Source organism: Camelina sativa, chromosome 1 (assembly GCF_000633955.1).
Source record: "Camelina sativa cultivar DH55 chromosome 1, Cs, whole genome shotgun sequence".
Lineage (NCBI taxonomy): Eukaryota > Viridiplantae > Streptophyta > Magnoliopsida > Brassicales > Brassicaceae > Camelina > Camelina sativa.
In genome coordinates, this window is record NC_025685.1 from 22677081 (window position 1) to 22678063 (window position 983).

Sequence of the window (983 nt, forward strand, 5' to 3'; positions counted from 1 at the left end):
AAAGGCAGTAATCGCAATGGTGGCCTTGGTTTGTCAGATATCATCACCCAAATTCAAGCTTCAAAGGACTCAGGAAGATCATCATACCGTGGCAATCTGTTGTCCGAGTCTCATCCTACCTTTTCATCCTTGACAGCGAAACGGGTCTCAGACAGAAATGAGAGAAGTTCTTTTGAGGAAAACAACGATGCCAGAGAGGCGAGGCGGTTTGTGGCAGGTCATTTTGACCGACAGCAGATGGATACCGCATATAGAGATTTGAATTTCAGGGAATCAAACGCTAGCCATGTTCCCAATTTCCAGAGGCCACTTTTGAGGAAGAATGTTGGGGGAAGAATGTCCGCTGGCAGGAGGAGGAGTTTTGATGATAGCCAATTGCAAGTTGGCGATATGTCAAATTATGTTGATGGTCCAGCTTCCCTGAACGAGGCCCTTAACGACGGACTGAACTCCAGTTCTGATTGGTGTGCTAGAGTTGCAGCTTTTAATTTTCTCCAAACTCTGCTGCAACAAGGCCCTAAAGGGGCTCAAGAAGTAATTCAAAGTTTTGAGAAAGTAATGAAACTATTTCTCCGGCATTTAGATGATCCTCACCACAAGGTCGCACAAGCAGCACTGTCGACACTTGCGGATCTTATACCATCTTGCCGAAAGCCTTTTGAGAGCTACATGGAAAGAGTCCTACCCCATGTCTTCTCACGGCTAATCGATCCTAAAGAGGTAGTTAGACAACCCTGCTCCTCAACCTTGGAAATTGTCAGCAAAACCTACAGTGTGGATTCCCTTTTACCTGCATTGCTTCGTTCACTGGATGAGCAGAGATCACCAAAGGCTAAATTAGCTGTCATTGAATTTGCCATCAACTCCTTCAACAGGTACGCTGGTAACCCTGAAATTTCGGGTAATAGTGGCATCTTGAAGTTGTGGCTGGCGAAGTTGACGCCATTAACCCGTGACAAAAATACCAAGTTGAAAGAAGCCTC

At 45.7% G+C, this 983-nt stretch overlaps 1 protein-coding gene across 1 annotated transcript in view; it reads left to right on the forward strand.

Moving 5' to 3' along the window:
- Positions 1-940, forward strand: part of LOC104710942 (CLIP-associated protein-like) — a 9238-nt gene extending 8298 nt beyond the window's left edge. Inside the window, exons 14-15 of the mRNA XM_010427605.2 lie at positions 9-875; positions 937-940. Coding sequence (XP_010425907.1) covers positions 9-875; positions 937-940 — 871 coding nt within the window. The remainder of the gene's footprint in view (positions 1-8; positions 876-936) is intronic.